At 37.2% G+C, this 21,177-nt stretch overlaps 1 protein-coding gene across 4 annotated transcripts in view; it reads left to right on the forward strand.

The window, feature by feature from the left end:
- Positions 1–20,636, forward strand: part of NSUN6 (NOP2/Sun RNA methyltransferase 6) — a 57,360-nt gene extending 36,724 nt beyond the window's left edge. For 3 of the 4 annotated variants that reach the window (XM_072825637.1, XM_072825638.1, XM_072825640.1), the window contains exons 8-11: positions 465–609; positions 15,290–15,438; positions 18,443–18,568; positions 20,018–20,636. In XM_072825637.1, coding sequence (XP_072681738.1) covers positions 465–609; positions 15,290–15,438; positions 18,443–18,568; positions 20,018–20,230 — 633 coding nt within the window. In that variant the 3' untranslated portion in view covers positions 20,231–20,636. The remainder of the gene's footprint in view (positions 1–464; positions 610–15,289; positions 15,439–18,442; positions 18,569–20,017) is intronic. The other variant, XM_072825639.1, reaches the window with a different exon arrangement.
- Positions 20,637–21,177: the final 541 nt, after the last annotated feature.

A 21,177-nucleotide genomic window follows, 5' to 3' on the forward strand; every position in this document is an offset into this window, starting at 1 on the left:
ATGCAGTATAAGAAAATTTACCTGTCAAGCATGTGCTTTTCTGTTTTGTATTTATTATTTTTAAAGTTTTTATTTAAATTTCAGTTAACATCCAGTGTAATATTAGTCTCAGGTGTACAATATAGTGATTCAACACTTCCATACAACACTGGGTGCTCAGCACAGGTGCCCTCCTTAATCCCCATCACCTTCACCTATCCTCTCTGTCCATCTCCCCTCTGGTAACCATCAGTTTGTTCTCTATAGTTAGGAGTCTGTCTCTTAGTTTGTCTCTAAGAATTTTTTTTTTAAAAGGATGAGACTTAAATATTTTAATGTAAATTTGATACACATTTGGTTAATAAAACTGGAGTTGGGAGGAAAGTAGGGACAACCATAATTTTTCATCCGTTTTCCTCAATAATAGTTTTTATGACAGCTTTGGATTTATGCTTTATTTTTATGCGTGTTTGTTTGTTTTATAGGGAGAAGTAATAGCACTGGATAAAATATCCAACAAAGTGGAAAAAATAAAACAGAATGCTTTATTGTTAGGGCTGAATTCCATCAAGGCATTTTGCTTCGATGGAACAAAGGCTCTTAAATTCGATATGGTTGAAAAAGCTGAAGGTGAGTTAAATTTCATCTTTTCAGGCTTCTATAGTCGACTTTTAGAAACAAATAGATTTTGCTGTTACTGTTCTAGTCCTAAAATATCCACAAAACGTTGAAACTGGTGTGGATATTTTGCCATAATAGGTATCATTCTGCTTTTCATATCATCCCTAAATGTCAGATTTTAATAATATAGAATCAAACCCCCAAAACTTGGTCAAACTCTTTGGTCTTCCTGTATTTGTCTTAATTTCATCTTAATTGCCTGATCACATGTGAACAGCACTTCATGGTCAGTTGATTGCTAACCCAAAAGAGCCAGGAGTTTGCAGGAGATTTATATTAGTGTATATAGGATAATAGGATGTATCTGAGAGACCCTAAATACAGTGACTTAGAAAAGATAGAAACATTTTTCATTTCTTTGTTTTTTATTTTCATCTCACTTAATGGAAGTGGGTGTCCAATACTGGTAATTTATTTTTTTTTTAAGATTTTATTTATTTATTTGTGAGATACACAGAAAGAGAGGCAGAGACATAGCAGAGGGAAAACAGTCTCCCTGTGGGGACCCCAATGCAGGATTCGATCCCACCTGGGATCATGACCTAAGCAGAAGGCAGACACTCAACCCATTGAGCCACCCAGGTGCCCCCAATGCTGGTAATTTGATCTCTGGGTCAAGACAGTATTCTAGTTCTTTTAAGGGGAAGGGAAAGAGTATCAAAACCTTTAGGAATGCACATGCCACTGTCCAGGTTAGTCATTTGACCAATTTAACTGCAAGGGGGAGCCGGAAAATGTAGTCTTAAGCTGTGTTGTCATGTGCCCAGTTCAAAATGAGATTGAAAAGGGGATAATGGATATTGAAAAGAACAATTAGCAGTCTGACAAAGGCTTTGTGTTAATGAAAGTGGTGATGATGATTGTTAAAATTATTTATAAGATATTTTAAGTTATTATTTTAGGATAGTTGACATAGTGTTATTAGTTTCAAGTGTACAACATAACAATTCTACAGTTCTCTGTGCTCAGTGCCCACCACAACTAAGTCATCCTCTATCACCATAAAATGTTACTGTATTTTTGTCTATATGCCCTACGCTGTGCTTTTTATCTCTGTGGCTTATTTATTTCATAACTAGAGGTTTGTACCTCTCAACTTCCTTCACTTATTTTGCCCTTCCCCTCACCCACCTTCCCTGTGGTGACTACCAGTTTGCTGCCTGTATTTATGAGTCTGCTTCTGTTTGTTCATTTGTGTTGACATTTGGAGTCCACATATAAGTATAGTATTTGGAGTCCACAAATTGTATCGTATTTGTTTTTCTCTGCCTGACTTATTTTTACTTAGCATGATAGATCCATCCATGTTGTCATGAATGGCAAGATGCCATACATTTTTATGGCTAATATTATGTGTGTTTGTGTGTGTGTATACACACATCTTCTTTATCTCAGCTATCAGTAGACACTTGGGATTGCTTCAATATATTGGCTGTGTAAAAGGGTGCCTGGCTGTTTCAGTCAGTAGAGCATATAACTCTTGATCTTGAGGTCATAAGTTTGAGCTCCATGTGGGGTATAGAGATAACCTAAAAAATATATTGCTGGGCATCCCGGATGGCACAGCGGTTTAGCGCTGCCTTCGGCCCGGTGTATGATCCTGGAGACCTGGGATTGAATCCCGCATTGAGCTCTGTGCATGGAGCCTGCTTCTCCCTCTGCCTGTATCCGTGTCTCTGCCTCTCTCTCTGTGTGTGTGTCTCTCATGAATAAATAAATAAAATCTTTAAAAAAAAATATATTACTTACTATAAATAATGCTGCAATAAATGTAGGGGCGCATATATCTTTTTGAATTGATGTTTTCATTTTCCTTGGGTAATTATCTAGTAGTAGAATTAAATACTGGATCATATAGTATTTCTATTGTTAATTTTTTGAGGAATCTCTATACTGTTTTCCATAGTGGTTGCACCAATTTACATTCCCATCAAGAGTGCACAAGATTTCTCTCTTCTCCACCTCCTTGCAACATTTGGTATTTCTTATCTTTTTGATATTAGTCATTCTCACTGGTGTGAGGTGACATCCTATTGTGGTTTTGATTTGCATTTCCCTGATGGTTAGTGATGTTGAGCATCTTTTCATGCATCTGTTGGCCATCTGTATGTCTTCTTTGGAAGAATGTCTTCTCAGGTCCTCCACCCATTTTTAATCAGATTATCTGGGTGTTTTTGGTGCTGTGTTGTATAAGTTCTGTATGTATTTTGGATATTAACCTCTTACAGATACATCATTTGTAAAATCTTCCATTCAGTCAGATTGCCTTTTCATTTTTCTGATGGTTTCCTTCACTCTGCATAAGCCTTTTATTTTGGTTTAGTTCCAATAGTTTATTTTTGCTTCTGTTTCCCTTTACTGAAGAGATGGATCCATAAATATGTTGCTAAGGCTGATGTCAGAGAGATTACTGCCTGTTTTCTTTTAGGAATTTTTATGGTTTCAGGTCTCATATTTAGGTTTTTAATCCATTTTGAGTTTATTTTTATGTATGGTGTGAGAAAGTGGTCCAGTTTTATTCTTTGGCATATAACTACCCAATTTTCCCAGCACCATTTATGGAAGAGACTGTCTTTTCCCCATTGTATGTATATTCTTGCCTCCTATTTCACAGATTAGGTGAATGTAAAAGCATGGCTTTATTCCTAAGCACTCTTATTCCATTGATCTGTTTTTCTACCAGTACCATGTTCTTTCAGTTATTATAGATTGGTAGTATATATTGGAATCTGAGATTGTAATGCTTCCAGCTTTGTTCTTCTTTTTCAATATTGCTCTGATTATTATTTTTTTTTAATTTTTATTTATTTATGATAGTCACAGAGAGAGAAAGAGAGGCAGAGACACAGGCAGAGAGAAGCAGGCTCCATGCACTGGGAGCCCGACGTGGGAATCGATCCTGGGTCTCCAGGATCGCGCCCTAGGCCAAAGGCAGGCGCCAAACCACTGCGCCACCCAGGGATCCCTGCTCTGATTATTTGAGGTCTTTTGTGGTTTCATAGAAATTTTAGTACTATGTGTTCTAGTTCTGTGGAAAGCACTGTTGTTATTTTGATTGTGATTGCAATAAATCTTTAAATTGCTTTGGGGAGTCTGGGCATTTTAACAATATTCTTCCCATCCATGAGCATGGCATATCCTTTCATATGTTTGTATTGTCTTCAGTTTCTTTCCTTGATGTCTTACAATTTTCAGAGAACAGATCTTCCCCTCTTTGGTTAAATTTATTCCTAGGTGTTTTTTCTTTCTTTGTGCATTTGTAAATGGGATTGTTTTCTTAATTTCTCTTCTACTTCACTATTAGTGTACAGAAACACAACAGATTTCTGTATATTAATTTTACATTTTGTAACAATTCATTTATTTTAATAGGTTTTTTATGGTTTTTAGGGTTTTCTGTATATATTATCATGACATCTGTAAATAGTAACAGTTTTATTTCCTCCTTACCAATTTGGATACCTTTTATTTCTTGTCTGATTACTGTGCTAGGACTTCTAGTATTGTGTTGAAAAAAAGTGGTAAGAGTGGACATTCTTGTCTTATTCCTGATCTTAGCTGAAAGCTTTTCCACTATTGAGTGTGATAGTTGTTTCAGAAATGGCCTTTATTATGTTGAGGTATGTTTCCCTTAAACCCACTTTGTTGGGGATCCCTGGGTGTCTCAGTGGTTTAGTGATTGCCTTGAGCCCAGGACATGATCCTGGAGTCCCGGATCTAGTCCCGTGTCAGGCTCTCTGCACGGAGCTGGCTTCTCCCTCTGCCTGTGTCTCTGCCCCTCTCTCTCTGTGTCTCTCATGAATAAATAAATAAAATCTTAAAAAAAAAAACCCACTTTGTTGAGAGTTTGTATCATGAATGGATATTGTATTTTGTCAGATAGTTTTTCTGTGTCTGTTGGGATTGTCATATGGTTTTCATCCTTCTTGTTAATGTAATGTATCACATTGGTATGTGAATATTGAACCATCCTTACATCCCTAGAATAAATTCCACTTGATCATGGTGAATGATCCTTTCACGTATTATTGAATTTGGTTTGGCAATGTTTTGTTGAGGATTTTTGCATCTGTCTATCAGGGATATTGCCTGCAGTTTTCTTTTTCTGTAGTGTCTTTATCTGGTTTTGGCAGCAGGCTAATGCTGGTCTATTAGAATGAATTTAGAAGTTTTTCTTCCTCTTTTATTTTTTGAAATAGTTTGAGAAGAATAGGTATTACCTCTTCTTTCAGTGTTTGGTAGAATTCACCTTTGAAGCCATCTGACCCTGGACGTTTTTGTTTGTTGGGAGTTTTTGGTTACTGATTTAATTTCACTGCTTAGTAATAAGTCTGTTCAAATTTTTTGTTTCTTCCTGATTTAGTTTTGGAAGATTGTATGTTTCTAGGAATTTATCCACTTCTTTTAGGTTGTCCAGTTTGCATATAATTTTTTTGTAGTGTTCTTTTGTAATCCTTTCTATTTCTGTGGTGTTGGTTATTTCTGCTCTTTCATTTCTGATTTTATTATTTGAGTTCTTTCTTGATGAGTCTGGCTAAAGTTGTATCAATTTTGTTCATCCTTTCAAAGAACCAGCTCTTGGTTTCATTGATCTATTCTGTTGTTGTTTTTTTAGTCTCAATTTATTTCCACTCTTATCTTTTTACTTCCTTCCTTCTACTAACTTTGGGCTTTGTTCTATTTCCTTGTTCCTTTAGGTGTAAGGTCAGATTGTTTTCTCATTTCTTGAGGTAGGTCTGTATCTCTGTAAACTTCTGGATGACCTATCAGTTGATGTAATTGGAGTGTTAAAGTCCACTAGTATTGTATATTATTATATTACAGTCATATTGTCCTTTTATGTCTGTTAATATTTGCTTCATATATTTAAGCAAATTCCTGTGTTGGATGGATGGATATTTGCAATTGTTATATCCTCTTGTTGGATTGATCCCTTTATTATTATGTAATGCCTTTATTTGTCTCTGATTAGAGCTTTGTTTTAAAGTCTGTTTTGTTTGATATAAGTGTTTCTACCTGGGTTTTTTTTTTTTTTTTTTTTTTTATTGCTTCTGTTTGTATGGAATATCTTTTTCCATCCCTTCATTTTCAGTCTGTTTGTGTCTTTAGGTCTGAAGTGAGGCTCCAATTCAGCATATAGGTGGGTCTTGGTTCTTTCTTCATTCAGTAACCTGTATCTTTTAACTGGAGCATTTATTTAAACTTAAAATAATTATTGGGGCACCTGTGTGACTTAGTCAGTTAAGCATCTGTCTTCAGCTCAGATCATGATACCAGGGTCCTGGGATAGAGTCCTGGGTCAGGCTCCCTACTCAGCAAGGAGCCTGCTGCTTCTCCCTCTGCCCTACCCCTGCTCATGGCCGCTCTCTTTTTCTCTCTCTCAAATCAATAAAATCTTTAAAGAAAAATGAGTAATTATTGATATGTATTTACTTCCATTTTGTTAATTGCTTTCTGGTTATTTTTGTAGTTCTTCTCTGTTCCTTTCTTCTTTTCTTGCTCTTTTCCCTTGTGGTTTGGTGGGGTTTTTTTTTTGTTTTTGTGTGTGTGTATGTTATGCTATGATTCTTTTGTCTTTATTTTTGTGTACCTGTTATAGGTCTCTTATTTGTGGTTATGGTATTCATTTGTAACATCCTATTATCTGTAACAGTCTACATTAAGTTGTGGTCACTTAGGTTGAACACATTCTGAAAGCACTAAATTTTCACTCCTCTTTCATTTTATCTATATGATGTCATTTTTTACATCTTTTTATTTTTTGTACTCCTTAAGTTTTATAGAGATACTTGATTTCACAACCTTAGTGTTTTAACCTCCATACTGGTTTTACAAGGGATTAATCTACTATGCTCACTTTGTGTTTGCTTTGACCAGTGAAGTGTTTTTCTTTCATAATTTTCTTCTAGTTACAGTCTTTTCTTTCTTCTTAATGAATTCCTTTTAGCAGTTTTCTTAAGACTGGTTTAGTGGTGATAAACTCCTTTAACTTTTGTTTGTGCAGGAAACTATTTCTCCTTCAAGATGGCTTTTTGGGTAGAGTATTCTTGGTTGTAGGTTTTTCCTTTTAGCACTTGAACATATCATGCCACTTTCTTCTGTCCTGAAAAATTTCTGTTGAAAAATCAACTGGTAGCCTAATTGTCAGAGCTCCCAGTGTTAGGCTCTGCTGATTTTTCAGAGCCAGGTATCCTGAGGACTCATCTTCCCAGTGTAAGTCCCCCAGGGCTGAGGCTACCAGCTGTGGGGTCTGATCCCCTCCTCCATGTTTGTGATGTCCCTTCCATTTGTGGTTAGTCACACTGGGGTTTGGTTATTGACCTTGTCTCCACCCCTCTTACCCTTTTTGATTTGGCCTTCTCTTTACGACTACATGTGTAAGATCTGTTCTGTGAGTGTTCAGATTTTCAGAATTAGTTGTAGTAGATGTCATTGTGGTTTAGTGTGTCTGTGGGATGAGGTGAGCTCAAGATCCTCCTACTCCGCCATTTCCCCTCTCATGTTTTCTAAGTTAATTCTTTTTAGTTAATAAAATTCTTCTTTTCTTTTTAAGTTGCAAGAGTTTGAAGTCCTCGAGTGGATAAGGGAGATGTGTAGTATAAGATGGCAAGGATTGATGCAGTGACTCAGTCACTATGTACTAATGTCAAGTTTCAGGGTAGTTTTAATTTTTAAACATTATGTTCTTGGTATAGACTGCTGTTGTAACAAATTATCCCATCATTTACTGGCTTAAAACAACAGTTATTTCATTATTATTTCTCACAATATTAGGAATTCAAGTGGTTCTCACTTTCAGTGTCTTATGCAGCAGCAGTTACATGGTACCTGAGGGAGGAGTCACCTCAGAAGCTTTGTCTACCACATTCCTGTCTGAAGGCTAATGATGCCTCTCAGATGGCACCTACAGATGGGCCCTCCATGTACTGTACTTTCTCAGACCATGTTGGTTGTCTGTCCCAAGAGCCCCGAGCAAAAACTGTATCACCTTTTATGACCTTGTCCAGAAATCATGTAGCATCAGGTCTGCTGTTAATCAAATAAAGGAGAAGGAACATTAGACCCCATCTCTAGTGGGAGAAGAGTCAATGTCAAATTGAAGGGCATGTGGGATGGATGGTATTGTTATAGCCATCTTTGGAAAACATAATTTTTTTCAGTTTTTAATTATTTGTATACTTCATCATAAATTTTTAATTTATATGCACAATAGATTGTTCGCTGGACAAAGAATAAATACTGACTTGGAAAATGAAAGAGCACAAATAGAATAATTCTGCCAGTTTACTTCAGGGTGATTTTTCACCTATTCTGTAAATTGAATTAATATGATTAAAAGTTTTATGTATGTATAGCAAGGTGATTTTAATACCGGGAAAAAAAAAAAAAAAACTAATGGAGAAAATATTCAGTTTTGAACTCCTTCATAGAGTTGTTCAGTTTGGCTTTCATTATTAGGAATGAAGATTATTTACACCTTTAATGTTAGTTTCTTATAAGGAGTGACCTGAATCCTATCTTTTCCCCTCACAAATGCGATTTATAAAAAAAATCCACTTGTTTTTTAATTTATAAGGTAAGTACTAAAAATCATTCCCCAAAGCAGTTTTTTTTTTAAAGATCTTATTTATTTATTCATGAGAGACACACAGGCAGAAACGTAAGCAGAGAGAGAAGCAGGCTCCCTGTGGATCCCAGGGACCAGCAGGATCCTGGGATCATGACCTAAGCCAAGGCAGATGCTCAACCACTGAGCCACCCAGGTGCCCCTCCCGAAAGCAGTTTTTATTCTTCTTTTTTAAAAAACAATTTTAGTTGTTTATTCATGAGAGACACACAGAAAGAGAGAGGCTGAGACACAGGCAGAGGGAGAAGCAGGCTCCATGCAGGGAGCCCGATGTGGGACTTGATCCCAGGATTTCAGGATCACACCCTGGGCCGAAGGCAGGCGCTAAACTGCTGAGCCACCCAGGGATCCCCAGCAATTTTTATTCTTGATGCCAAAGAAAACATTTTATGTCCTATTAGAGATTTTTTGAAAGATTACTCTTTTTCTTACCTAATTTTAAATTATATCCACCTGTATTATTTATTAAAAGGGAAAAAATAGTGGTTTTTCTACATCTAGGATAAATAGTAAAGATTGCTTCAGAAAGAAAATTTGTAATCTTTAATAATCTGACCTCACTTTTTTTTAACAGCTTTGTTGTGTATCAGTATATATCTCATGTACCATACAATTTACACATTTTTTAAAGTATACAGTTTGCTAGTTCTTTTATTCAGTTACATAGCCATGATCACAATCTAATTTTTGAACAGTTTCATTACCCTGAAAAGAAACCTCATATACATTAACATTCAACTCCCAATTCCCTTATATTTCCATCCCCCCAGACTTAGTCAACTATTAATCTACTTTCTGTCTCTGCAAATTGGCCTATTCTGGATGTTTTATATAAATGAAATCATATAGTATGTATAACCAGTCATAAAAACCTGGTTTCTTTCATTTACTGTGATGTTTATGGTTTATCCAGGTTGTGGTATGTTTCTGTACTTCACTCCTTTTCATGGGTGAATAATATTCTGCACAGAAAATACCACATTTTATTTATCCAGTCATCACTTGATGGACATTTGGATTGTTAACCCTTTTTTTTTTTTTTTTTTTTTACCCTTTTTTTGGCTATAGGAATAATGTTGCTGTGAACATTTGTATACAAGTTTCTCTGTGGACATAGGCTTCATTTCTGGATCATATGGTAACTTGATACTTAACTTTCTACAGAACTGCCAGTCTGTTTTGCAAAGCAGCTGGATCAGTTTACATTTTCACCAGCAGTATATGAAGGTTTCAGTTTCTTCACATCCTCACCAGCACTTGTCCCTTTGGTTAAGTGCCATCTTGGTAGGTGTGGAATACTGTCTCCAGGTTTTGACTTGTGTTTCTATCTTGCAGGTTTCCCTGATGGCTAAAAATGTTGAGCATGTTTTTATGTGCTTCTTGGCCATGTTATATCTTCTTGTCACATCCTTTGCCCATTTTTAAAGTTGGTTGTCTTTTTATTTCTTGAGCTGTGAGAATTCTCTGTATGTTCTAGATACAAGTCTTTTATTAGACATAGGATTTACAAATATTTTCTCCCATTCTATGAGTTGTCCATTCATTTTCTTGATGGTGTTCTCTGAAACTCAAAAGTTTTTAATTTGATGTCCACTTATTTTTTCTTTTGTTTATGTTTTGGGTGTCCATAAGAATTTTATAATTTTAGCTCTTAAGTCTTGATCTAGAGTCGATTTTGAAATAATTTTTGTTTATGGTGTAATGAAAGAATCCAACTTGAAGGCACCTGGATGGCTCAGTAGGTTAAGCATCTGCCTTTGGCTCAAATCATGATCCCAGGGTCCTGAGATTGAGCCCTACATTGGTCTCTCTGCTCAGCAGGGTGCCTGATTCTCCCTCCCTCTCTGCTGCTCCCCCTGCTTGTGTTCTCTCTGTCAAATAAATAAATAAAATCTTTAAAAAAAAAAAACCAAAACCACCTTGATTTTGATTCTTCTTCTTTTGATACTCAGTTACCCCAGCACCTTTTGTTGAAAGACTATTTTACTTTGTTGAATTGTCTTGGTAACCTTGTTGACCGTAATTGTAAGGATTTATTTCTGGACTCTCATTTCTCTTCCATTGATTGATAATTTTATCTATAAGCTAGTAAGGATTGTCTTGATTACTGTGGCTTTTTAGTAAGTTTTGAAATCAGGAAGTAGGGTGTCTTCCAGCTTTGTTCATCTACAAATAAGGATAGTTCAACTTTTTTCTTTCTAATTTAGATGTTTTTTTCAATTATTTGCCTAATTGTTCTTGCTAGAACCTCTAGTACAATGTTTAAACAGAAGTGGTGATAGAAGGCATCCATATTTTATTGCTAATTATTCTTTCAAGTGGCTTAAAAGTAGCTATAGGTTTCTCGTAGATAACCCTTTTCAGGCTGATGAATTTTCCTGTTATTCCTGGTTTGCTGGGTGTTTTTTATCATAAGATAGGTTGGATTTTGTCAAATGCTTTTTCTGTGTCTCTTGAGGTGATCTTGTGGCATTTACCTGTATTTGATTGAGTTTCAGATTTTTCACCAGCCTTAGATTCCTGGAATAAATCCTGCTTTCACATGTTGCTAGATGGGGTTTGTTTGTATAGGTGTCCATATTCATAAGAGATATTGGTCTGTAGTTTACTTTCATATGCTGCCTTTGTCAAGTTTTGGTATTAGGGTAATTTTGCCTCAGAGAATGAGTTGGGAAATATTCGTTTTCCTTCCGTTTTTGAAAGACTTTATCAAAAATTATTATTCTTTTCTAAATGTTTGGTAGATTCATCAGTGAAATATCTTTCTGGGACTTTTCTTTGTGGAAATTTAAAAAATTATTAATGCAGTCTCTTCCGTAGTATAGATTCATTCAGATTTTCTTTCTTAAATCATTTTCGGTAGTTGTGTTTTCACTGGTAATTTATCCATGCCATCTAAATTATTTGTACTGTTGTTCATAGTATTTCTTTTCAATTATTTTTCTTTCCATCAGGACAGTAGTAATATCCCCTTTTTAATTCCTGATAGTCTTTTGAGTCTTTTTCCTTTTTATCTTGGTCAGTCTAGCTAAAGTTTAGTCCATTTTGTTGCTCCTTTCAAAGAACTTTTTGTTTTGTTGATCTTTTATCTCTCTTTTTTAATTCTCTATTTCATTAATTTCTCCCCTAACCTTTGTTATTTTCTTCCTTCTGCATTTTGTGGCCTCACTTAATGTTCTCAGAGAATGATCCATGTGCATTGGAAAAGAATGTATATTCTACCATTGTTCAGTGGAACGTTCTATAGATAATCTGCAGGTCTCCTTTGTGTTGAAGTGTTCTATTTCCTTTTTGATCTTGTGCCTGGCTATTCTTTTTATTATTGAATGTTAGGTATCTCCAACTCATTGTTGAATGGTGTATTTCTCTCTTCTAGTTTTTGCTTTTTATATTTGGAGGTTCTTTTGTTAGGTTGGGGCAAGTGCATTTGGGCTTTGGTATTCTCAGCTTGCTGTGCCTGGGGTAGAGCTGCCCATTTATGATTCAGAGCTGGGTGGAGGAAGGCAGCCCCAGAATTTTCAGCTGCTCTTAACCTGTAACTGAGTCTTAGCAACATGGAACTTGAGGGGATAGAAATGCTGGCAGGCCTGTCACTTCCAGTGAAATATTGTATTTCTTGCCTGGGAGTGTAGGGAGAGAGGCAGCCATGTGTTCTTGGCTGCACCTACATGAAATGGATCACTCTTCACTCTGAGCTTCAGGAAGAGAAGAGATGTTGGTGCAAAGGAAGGAATGGATTGTGGCTCAGATACTATAGATACTCACATTTCTTAGATTTTCTTTAATAAGTGTTTCTTCATTTGATGTATATCCTGAACATTTTCTAGAGACTTTATTTAAAAAAAAAAAAGATTTTATTTATTTATTCATGAGAGACACAGAGAGAGAGAGTCAGAGACACAGGCAGAGGGAGAAGCAGGCTCCATGCAGGGAGCCCGATGTGGGACTCGATCCTGGGACTCCAGGATTAGACCCTGGGCTGAAGGCGGCACCAAACCGCTGAGCCATCGGGCTGCCCTTCTAGAGACTTTAAATGGTGGTTTTTGTTTTTGTTACGGTTTTTACCAGTTATAGTTGTTTCACTGGGGAGAAGGTCTCCATGCTCTCATTTCAAAAGTTGGCCCAGTCTCATTATTTGTATCATAAAATTGCTCCCAACTTATACAACATTCCAAACTAATATAGTTTTAGAAAGCACTAAAGGTAGTTGTAAGATTATATATATTATGGGAAAAGGTTTGAATGGATAAAAATTTGGGTACTTTTATACTATGCATAAGCCTTAAATGTTCATTTCATGGCTTTCTAGTTTTGAACAAGAGAAATTTCTTTTGAACCAGGTGCATTTGGAGGTCATTTGGTGATCTTGGTCTCATTTGTCTAGAATATTTTTATGAATTTCTTAATTTCTGTATAATCATCCACCACCTTTTATGAAAATGGTACTTGTTAAGAACAGTGAGCTCAGTGATGAGGCATTGTCCCTACTCCTGTCACAGTCATGGCACATGGTTATGCTCTGTCCAAGGGCCCCTGGCTGAGGGATATGTTGAGGGGCTGAATTCCAACCTGTGCTCTGTTTATTGTGGTGCAGGACTATATTATATTAATCCTGAGGTGCGGATACTTTATTCCTAGTTCACACAAATGTATCGTGTGGGCTTGTAGATATCCTGGTTTTTAAGAAATTTTCAGTACCTGGGGAGGACTAAGACATGAACACTAAGGGACTATAAGACTATATACAGCCAGGGGTGCCTGGATGGCTCCATCAGTTAAGTGTCTGACTCTTGGTTTCCGTTCAGGTCATGATCTCAGGGTTGTGAGAGTCCTGCATTGGGCTCTATGCTCAGCATGAAGTCTGCGCAGGATTCTCTCTCCCTCTGCCTCTTCCTGCGCCCCTCCTGCCCAAATAAATAAATTAAAAAAAAAGAAAAAAAGACTATGCATCCAAAAGGATACCAAGTGTTACACGAACTCAGAGGGAAGGACTATTTCTTAGAGGGACAATGGAAAAAGTGTTTAGATGAGGGGGTGGCATTTGTTAGGCCTTGAAAGGGTGGTCAGCATTTTGACAAATGGAAATGAGTGCAGGGGGCATCTCTAGTAAATAGAATTAGTAGAAGCATGGAAATAAGAAAGCTCATGACATTTTTGGGTAACAGTGGGTGATGCATGTTTGTTTTTAACATAGGTGAATATGCAGGAGTCCTAAGAAATGTGGCTGAAGAACAATCTGGAGGAGGCCAGATTGTTCATTATTAATGGTCTGTATTTGTTAGTTTCAGAAGTCTATTCCAGAGATTTAGGTAGCTGCGGGAATAGTTTTTGGTTTTGTTTTACTTGGTCAGGAAAATGAATAACTTGTTGAGACCTGTGCTTGGGGGAATTTGGATTTAAAAAAAAGCAACAAGGTATTTCAACAGAAAGAACTCAGTATAAATTTATACTAAGGAGAGACAATTTAGTATAAATACTTAGTGTAAGGAATCTGTTAAATAGATGTTGAACTGGAAAAGCAAAAGATCATTGGGGTATCTTAGAGCTAATCACTGCAGAAAGTAGCACCTACCCTTCTAGATCCTTTAATCAATAAGAGAATGATAACAGGGCACCTGGATGGCTCATTTGGTTAAGTGTCTCTTTCGGCTCAGGTCATGATCTCAGGGTCCTGGGATCGAGCCCTGCATTGGGCTCCCTGCTCCGTGGGGAGTCTGCCTCTCCCTCTTCCCTTCCTACTGCTCGTGTTTTCATTATCTCAAATAAATAAAGTATTTTTAAAAAGAGAAAGACAACAGTCTCAGTAGGAAAAGGACAAAACAAAGAATGTGACTATCTAAAAAATACAAATGGCCAATAAAATAGTAACAACAATAAAAATAATTCTTGGGTGAAGATTTTGAAAGAGTAAGTATAATCATAATGGAACTAAATTGGCATAGTCTTTCTAGAGCGTTTTTTCAGTATGTATCAAAAACCTTAAAAATACTTGTTTACTTTGAGAAGATACTCTAAGACAGTAGGTAAGAAAGCAAGGGTGGTTATAGACTGAGATGAGTTAAATTGATAAGCATTCGTGTCTGACAGTTTGCAGTCAGAGAAAAGTAGGTTATCTTGGTAGGATATTCAGAACATTGCTGTGGTTACTGTAGACTGGCTTCTTATGAAAGCAGTCGGCAGCAATGTCTCGCTTGCAGTTAGATGGTATAAATATATAAGCAGACTATTTGGTTCCATGACTTTCTCCAGTAACACTTAAATAGCTCAGAAGTCAATGGAAAGTTATTCGAGTGAATGCAGAAGGAAACCTGTGGAAGATTGGATGCAGAGAGAATCTGACTAACTCTAGAGCATAGCCTTGCTGATGGCCACAGGAGCAAGGAGAGTGAGGAACCTCAGAACCAGTAGATTTGACTAGAACCTAACAGGTGCTCTTCCTTTCTGGGGTGGTCTGCAGTAGGGATTGCCAAGAGAATTGTCAGCTCTCAGTAGGACTAGAATTATTTTTAATTTTTTTCAATTTATTTATTTATGATAGTCACAGAGAGAGAGAGAGAGAGGCAGAGACACAGACAGAGGGAGAAGCAGGCTTCATGCACCGGGAGCCCGATGTGGGATTCGATCCCAGGTCTCCAGGATCGCGCTCTGGGCCAAAGGCAGGCGCCAAACCGCTGCGCCACCCAGGGATCCCAGTAGGACTAGAATTAATTCCAGGTCCTAGCTCTGATGAACCATGGCTCCAGACATTGGGGATACAGCATCTTATTTGATTAGGCCTTGATTTGCATGGTGTCAACAGAATAACTCTCAATTGTAATAGTCACATTTTTAATCATTTGACACATGTTGGAATGAATTTTACCAGCTACTTGAAAGGAGAAATTGTCTTTCTTTGTAGTCTAGATTATGATTTTTAAATTTCTAATAATTGTTTCTATCTCAGGAGTTTTCTGTTTTAGACCACTAGGCAGATAGCAAATATATTTATAATTCTCTTCATAGGAAACCCTCCATTCTTACCAGAATCCTTTGACCGAATTCTTCTTGATGCACCATGCAGTGGAATGGGACAGAGACCAAACATGGCTTGTTCTTGGACTTTAAAAGAAGTGACATCATATCAACCATTACAGAGAAAACTCTTCACTGTGGTATGTGATGTTCCTTTGATATGAAAGAAAGTTGACCTTCATAGTTTGATGTTTCAGAGAGGGAGAGCAGAGTTCATAGCAGCATTTTTCACAATATCCAGAATGTGGAAACAACCCATCAAGAGGCCAACAAGTGAATGGATAAGCAAAATGTGGTGTACACATAGAATAGAATATTATTCAGTCTGACACAGGAATGAAATTCTAGTACAACATGAACGAACTTTGGAAAGATTCTGCTAAGTGATAAAAGCCAGACCCAGAGTGACAAATAGTGTCTTTCTGTTTATATGAGGTAACTAGAACAGGAATGTTTGTAGAGACAAAGTAGAACGAGGTTAACAGGGGCTGGAGGGACGGGAGAATGGGGAATTAGTGTTTATTGGGTACAAAGTTGAGTTTGGGAAGATGAGAAGTTCTAGAGATGGATAGTAGTGACGGTTGCATGTGAAAGTACCTAATGCCACTGAACTGTACACTTACAATAAGTGAAAGTGACAAATTTTATGTTTATTTTAGCACACAAAGAACAGAGAAAACCTAGTTTTAAATACAAGCAGTTTTCATTTATGTTGCTCACTCTGATTTAAAGGCAGTAGCAGAATTTCCACTGAGACATTTAATGAATTTTCAACATTCTGATGTATCTTAAAGAATCACCGAGCTCAAAACATCATAGTTAAGAACTGATGTGTAAGGAATGGGATATAAAATAAATTACTAAAAAAAAAAAAAAAAAAAAAAAAAAAAAATTACTCTTTTTTAATAGGGTTCCTGGATCATCTAAGCATATGAGAAGCAGGAAGTCCAGTGGAGGGAAACACATTGATAAAAAATGAGAAGGGACTATTCAGTGTAGGATTTAGAAGAACCGGAAAAACTTTGCCAATTTAACTGGTCTCTAGCACATTTCAGGAGATGTCCAAATAGAACATTCGAGGCTTAGAAAAATGATTCATCAGATTTCACAGAATGTAGAGAGCATTTGACCAAAGATGATTTTATCATTTCCTCTCAGCCCTGTAATTATAAGTACATAAACTACAGCAGTAATGGATGTACACTGTAATTATTCAATCTCTAAAGTTGTCTTTGAGTACATCTCTGCTCATCTGTCTAGTATCTCCTTTTATACACAAAGGTGGTGCTGGGAGTAGATTATTTTACTTTTTCTTCTTCTGTGCTGTCTTCAGAGAACACATCCTGGAAGTGAAAACAGCAAACAGCAAAAAGGAAACTTATAGCTGAAACTTTGACTTGAGGGTAAAATTAGGACATTGTTTTATTAAATATTGATAGATTGATTGAGAGAGAGGAGCAGGGAGTAGGAGTTGAGGCAGAAGGAGAAAGAAACTGAAGCAAAGTCCATGCTGAGCACAGAGCCAGACATGGGGCCCAATCTCACAACCTTGAGATCACCACTGAGCTAAAACCAAGAGTCAGATGTTTTAGCCAGGCAACCCAGGACACTGTTTTAAAAGACTGGGATTTTTGTTCTTTTTAGGTCCTAGCAAAGAAAATGTTAAGAGGCTACTTAAGAGTAGTTGCAGTGTTTGCAATGAAGAAAAACAGCTGATTGTATACAGGAGAGAGTTAAGAATATAGTAGGTTCGCTATTTAGCATTAAGAGGTGTTGATTGAGAACGTGGACTTTATAATCAGACACATCTTGTTTAGAGCTGTGCTTCTTCCACATAAGTGACTTTAGGTACATTGATTTCCATATATGAGAACTGGGGATTACAAATCTATCTAATAGGTTCACCTCATTGGAGGTGATGTTTTTAAACATCTGGGAGTTTGAAAAAATAAACTTGTAGTTCTTTGGGAAAAAATTCATTTTCTTATAATACCTATTCCCTGATTCACTTATTTATTGGACATATATTCATTGAGCACCTAACCACAATGTAATATATACTATTGTGAGTGCTATCGATATAGTAGTGAAAAAATAAGAATCCCTGCCTAATTCATGGAGTGTCTAATTGAGGAAAATAAGCAAACAGATGAGTAAGCTATTAAGTATAGTCACAGAACCATAATCCTATGGAGCAAACTAAAGGGAGGGTGGGAGTATTGAATATGAATAGTGCAGTGTTACCTACAATGGTCAGGTGCTAGAAGGGTGACATATACACAAAGATAAGAAGATTATGAAGAAGCAGTACAGAGAATTAGAAGAGTTTCCAAGCTTGTGCCCTGATCCTGAGGTGGCAGTGTGCCCTGTGTGTTCTGGAACAGCAGAGGCCAGTGTTGCTAAGCAGAGCAAGTGAGGTGTGTGAGGTGAGGTCAGAAGGCAGCCAGAGGCCTGCTCTGTGTAAGGTCTGGAAAGCCACTGTAAGGACTTGGGTTTTGATTCTGTGTGATAAGTCAGGACATTTGAAGGAGTTTGAGCAGCGAAGGGACAAGTTTTAAAAACACCGCTTCGGCAGCTGGAGAAGTTGTAGGAGAGCAGACAAGGAAGCTGGCGGACTGAGGCAGTGTCTGTTGCAGTCATCTGGACCAAACAAAGACAGTGGGGCTCAGACCAGAATGATAACTGTGGAAGTAGCCAAATTCTTGGGATATTTTAAAGGTAGAGCCAATGGATTTTGCTAATGGATGAGTGTGAGAGAAGAGCATGCAAGATAATACCAGGTTTGGGGCCTGAAAACAGCACGTCTCTAATAGGTCTCAGAGGGAAGATAGTTGTTCAGTTTGGGACCTGGTGAATTTGATAGTAGACATATGGAAAAGATAAGTGAATATATGAGCATAGAGTTCAGAAAGGAATATGACTTAAAAATTGTACATGTGTGAGTTCTGGGCACAAAAAGTAGTATCTAAAGTATTAAAACTGAATGATTATATTTAGGAAAGTCTTGGTTGAAGTGAACTATAATGGCTCTAAGTGAAATGCACCTAGTCTAGAACACTCTAATTAAGGAATCTTTTAGATCTGAAATCCTGCAAAATGTTTATTTGGCCTTGTGGTATACAGAGTCTGATCATGTTTCTTTAGGCAGTTCAACTGCTGAAGCCGGGGGGCGTGCTGGTTTATAGCACATGCACGATCACGCTGGCAGAAAATGAAGAACAGGTTGCATGGGCCCTCAGAACATTTCCTTGCCTTCAGCTTCAGCCCCAGGTCAGAATAATTTCAGTTTTCTCTGTGTAATCTGACAAATTACAACAACTTGATGGTGGTGAGAAACACAAGGGTGTTACATGAAGAAATGTCTAGCAAAACTACTGAAACAAATCCTGCAATAAACAAGAATGCTTCTCTAATGAGATCAATTTTAGTCAGCCTGTAGACAATTTCCACATCCTAACCAAAGTTTTCCCTGTCTTCATTCCTTGCCATTGTGTTCAAATGCCACAGAGCTCATCTGTGCTTGTATTACCTGCTTCTTTCACTTGTGGCTCTTGTTTACCGTTACTCAGAACTTTTTTTTTTTTCCTAGAAAGTTGTTTCTTCTCTTCCCCTCCTTGTCCTAGATTTTGTTGGTATGGAATGTGCGGTGCATTTTTTCCTCAAGGCTGGAGTATCAGCAGACTAGCCAAGGGGAGAAAATGGTTCAGGTTTATTGTTGCTTTATGGTTTCTGACATTAAAATATGTAACATTTAAAAAGCTTTCTTAGCTTTTATTTCACCCGTTTTGGTTTTTATCAAAACCATATTAGGACAGTATTTTTAACCCATGCTGTTTGAGGTTAAGTTTAAATCTGCAATAATGCTCACATCTAATTAGATGCATTGAACATCTAACTTCAGTACCCACCTATACAGAATTCTAGTGAGTAATTGGAATATATGAATAAAAAGCAACCCAGAGATGGTTTCTAGTAATTGCGTTATATAGAGGAAAGGAAGTCTTCAGAATTCACTTGAATTTTATCGTGTGTGTGTGGAGTTATGCATATACACTCAATACATGCATATATCCTCAATATATACCTAGAAAAGATGGAAATTTCCCCCCAATGGGTTAATAGGCAATAGGTTTTTAATAATACCAAAACAGTAAACGTAACATTTGTGCAGTAGTGACTTCGCTTAGGATTATGGATCTTGTGCAGTCGTTCACACATCAATTCCTTATGATTCTCATATTCCAAATGAGTTGACACAGCCTTGTTCTAGTACATTCAAAAACAGCAGTAGAAGACTTTTATCATCCAGTTGGTGTGGGTCAGAGAAAGGCACTTCAAGTTACCTAAGGAACTCCTGTCAGCTTTGGGTAATGTAAGAAAGCTGAATCTTCATATATTACTGTTACTGATGATGTCCCACTTACTGAGTGGCCTCTAGATGCCAGGCAGGATACTACCTTTAGTTTTATAGATAAGGAAACAGGTAAAGTTCCTCATTTAAGATCCACAGTTAAAATGTGGCAAAACTGTGGCACCTCATGAATTCATGAGGTGACCTTCCAGTGCTGCCAGGAAACCGCATGAACATTGCAGGGACAGCATTTGTCTGTTTCTGGAATTGGTGGTACTTACTCCTCAGGTTTGTCTTTTCACTTAAATTGTACACGGGCACACTTACCAGTTACAGGATGTTCGTGGTTTCTTGTTTTCTCCAAACAGGACCCACAGATTGGAGGAGAAGGAATGATGGGTGCTGGCCTTTCATTTGAACAGCTGAAACAGCTGCAGCGGTTTGATCCATCCGTTGTGCCATCATGGGACACCGACATTGATTCTCTCAGAGATGCCAGAATAGAAGACATGATTGGGCTGGCAAATAAGGATTGTATAGGGTTTTTTATTGCAAAATTCATAAAATGCAAAAGCACATAGGAGGATCTCCTTAGAAATCAAAATGCCAAACATTCTCTGTATAGTTTTCTTTTTTTTTTTTTTCCACCCCCAAAAAAAGGGTCAGGCTGGGTGATTGATGGCATAGTTGCTAAGGAAACAGAAAAGGCTGCCAGTGGTTGTACCAGGGATCAATGATCAAGAGACTACTTCATGGAGGATATAGCAGTTGGGGGTGGTATGAGATTATACTTTGTGTTTTTTAAATAATTTTTTTCTTAAGGATTTAGCATAGTATAAAGAAAAGGAGATGCCTACAGATATTTGGAGCATATTTTCATTTGGGGTTGTGTGTTTTAATGTGTAAAGAATACAAGTCCTTCTTAATGGTAAAATTTGTGATTGTGACAAAAGGAATAAAATGAGCAATATTTAATTTGGTAAAAAATGTTCTTTGTTCTTGAGTTCCTTCAAGAGTTCCCTAAGAATTCAGGGCATGGCAACTCACATTTTTCATGTGCCTATAACTGAGCTGGGCATTTTATCAGTTTTTCTGTTGACTATTTGATTAAGTCCGTTTTTAAAAAATTTGAGAGGCAGAGGGCATGAGTAGGAGGGGGAGAGGGAAAGGGAGGGGGAGAAACAATCTCCAGCAGACTCCGTGCTGAGTGCAGAGCCCAATGTAGGGCTCAATCTCATGACCCTGAGTTCACGACCAAAGCCGAAACCAAGAGTTGGACACTTAACCAACTGAGCCACCCAGGTGCCCCTAAATCAACTTTCAAAGGAAGACTGCATCTCTCCTAAATGGTAGTGTGCCTTTACCATGTTTACCTTTTTTTCATGCTTTTAAACTAAAACCTAAACTATTTTCTTTATAACATTAAAATTATGAGGATATTCCACAATTTGGGTACCTTTTATCATCCATTGGAACACCTGTTCTACAAGTTAATGTGATATGACTGGGAGACAGAACAAAACCAGCT

Source organism: Canis lupus, chromosome 5, assembly GCF_048164855.1.
Source record: "Canis lupus baileyi chromosome 5, mCanLup2.hap1, whole genome shotgun sequence".
Lineage (NCBI taxonomy): Eukaryota > Metazoa > Chordata > Mammalia > Carnivora > Canidae > Canis > Canis lupus.